The 1,297-nt window shown below is 36.4% G+C and overlaps 1 protein-coding gene across 3 annotated transcripts in view; it reads right to left on the bottom strand.

Annotated features, from left to right (window-relative positions):
• Positions 1-637: 637 nt before the first annotated feature.
• The window catches only part of ppm1na (protein phosphatase, Mg2+/Mn2+ dependent, 1Na (putative)), a 10,851-nt gene continuing 10,191 nt past the window's right edge, over positions 638-1,297 (bottom strand). For 2 of the 3 annotated variants that reach the window (XM_015058061.1, XM_015058060.1), the window contains 2 exons: positions 1,105-1,168; positions 638-812 (listed from right to left, as the gene is read on the bottom strand). In XM_015058061.1, the coding sequence (XP_014913547.1) occupies positions 780-812; positions 1,105-1,168 (97 nt within the window). In that variant the 3' untranslated portion in view covers positions 638-779. The other variant, XM_015058059.1, reaches the window with a different exon arrangement.

The raw sequence follows: 1,297 nt of genomic DNA, 5'->3' as shown, positions 1-1,297 counted from the left end.
GTTTCTTTTCCTGTGTGGTTTGAAAATGAGCAGTGACTCATCATTTGTCATTTCGATCCTCATATGAAGAGTTTCTTATCACTGAGAAATGTGGCGTAATGGGAAAGTATTCCCAGTGTTATTGCCTTATTCCAAATTGTAATATTACATTTCATAACATTCAAGGTTACTGTACCCCTAAAGTAAAAACAACAACTAACATCAAATGGTGAATCATATGGAACAGTTGGGCTTTAAATCTGTATTTGGCAGCAAGTCTTTAACAATTATGTTGCTGTCATTTACTTACATTCAATGTTTCGGTGATGTTCTGTTTGGTGCCAACCATACCCTATAAACTGATGGCCCAAAAATGTCACACAAAAGATGTGAATGAGGAAAAGTGTGGAAAATTGCTCTCGGGCCGCTGAAGTTTATTTGTAGTTACCCAGATTATAATTGATGACAGTATGAAGTCGAGATAATTCTGGTGCTGAATCGCAGATTACATCATAAAACCCTGCGATTTTGAGGTGCGCCTAGTTTTGATTGCCGCCGTACTTATTAAGTTGAGTGTGAGTCTGAAAATCAGAAAACCTTTGTTACCATAACGAACTGTGAACACAGAAAAACACAGTACCAAAAATCAACACAGTGATCCATATATTCTTTTAATTGACTAGAAAATAAAAACATGAGGACAAATTCAGGGTGTACATCACAGGAAGCATTGTCCTCTTGGTTAAATGCTCAACTAAAATGTAAAACTTGAAGCCGGTGTTGACTCTGTGGTTATGAGATTAGCTTGAATCCTCCTCAGATCCCCCAATGTCCTGCAAAGTTGCAATTCAATGAGTTAGTCCAGTTGGAACGTCTAAATGTTATCAATCATTTCTAAATTGTAAATTGTTCCAATCCTGTAAAAAATTCCCAATATCACTCGTTGATTTTAATCGTTTCTCTGATGCTTGTCAAGGGTGAAAATTCTCACTTTCAATTTTTGGAAATTTCATCCCATCTGCTACTCAATATGTTTCATTTTTGACTGGACAAAAAGACAAACATATTGAAAAGCAGTAATTGTGTTCAGCAGTGATGGCTGAATGAAATGCATGAATGTCTCACCATAGGTTCCTGCGTCCTGAGATTCATGATGTGTTTATGATAAGCTCCTATGATGCAGTCTCTCCTGCGAACACAGAGAGTCCACACATTCCTGCTTTGATCTATTAAAGCTGACGGTGATGGTGTAACCCAGGTTAAAATAGCCTCTTCATAAAAACAATAGTAAATTAGATAAATAGGAAATAAATAAATA

The sequence above is a fragment of the Poecilia latipinna genome, unplaced genomic scaffold (assembly GCF_001443285.1).
Source record: "Poecilia latipinna isolate Pla-1442-1.1 unplaced genomic scaffold, P_latipinna-1.0 Scaffold1513, whole genome shotgun sequence".
Lineage (NCBI taxonomy): Eukaryota > Metazoa > Chordata > Actinopteri > Cyprinodontiformes > Poeciliidae > Poecilia > Poecilia latipinna.
Note: the sequence above shows the minus strand (reverse complement) of the source record. Positions and strands in the feature narration are given on the sequence as shown.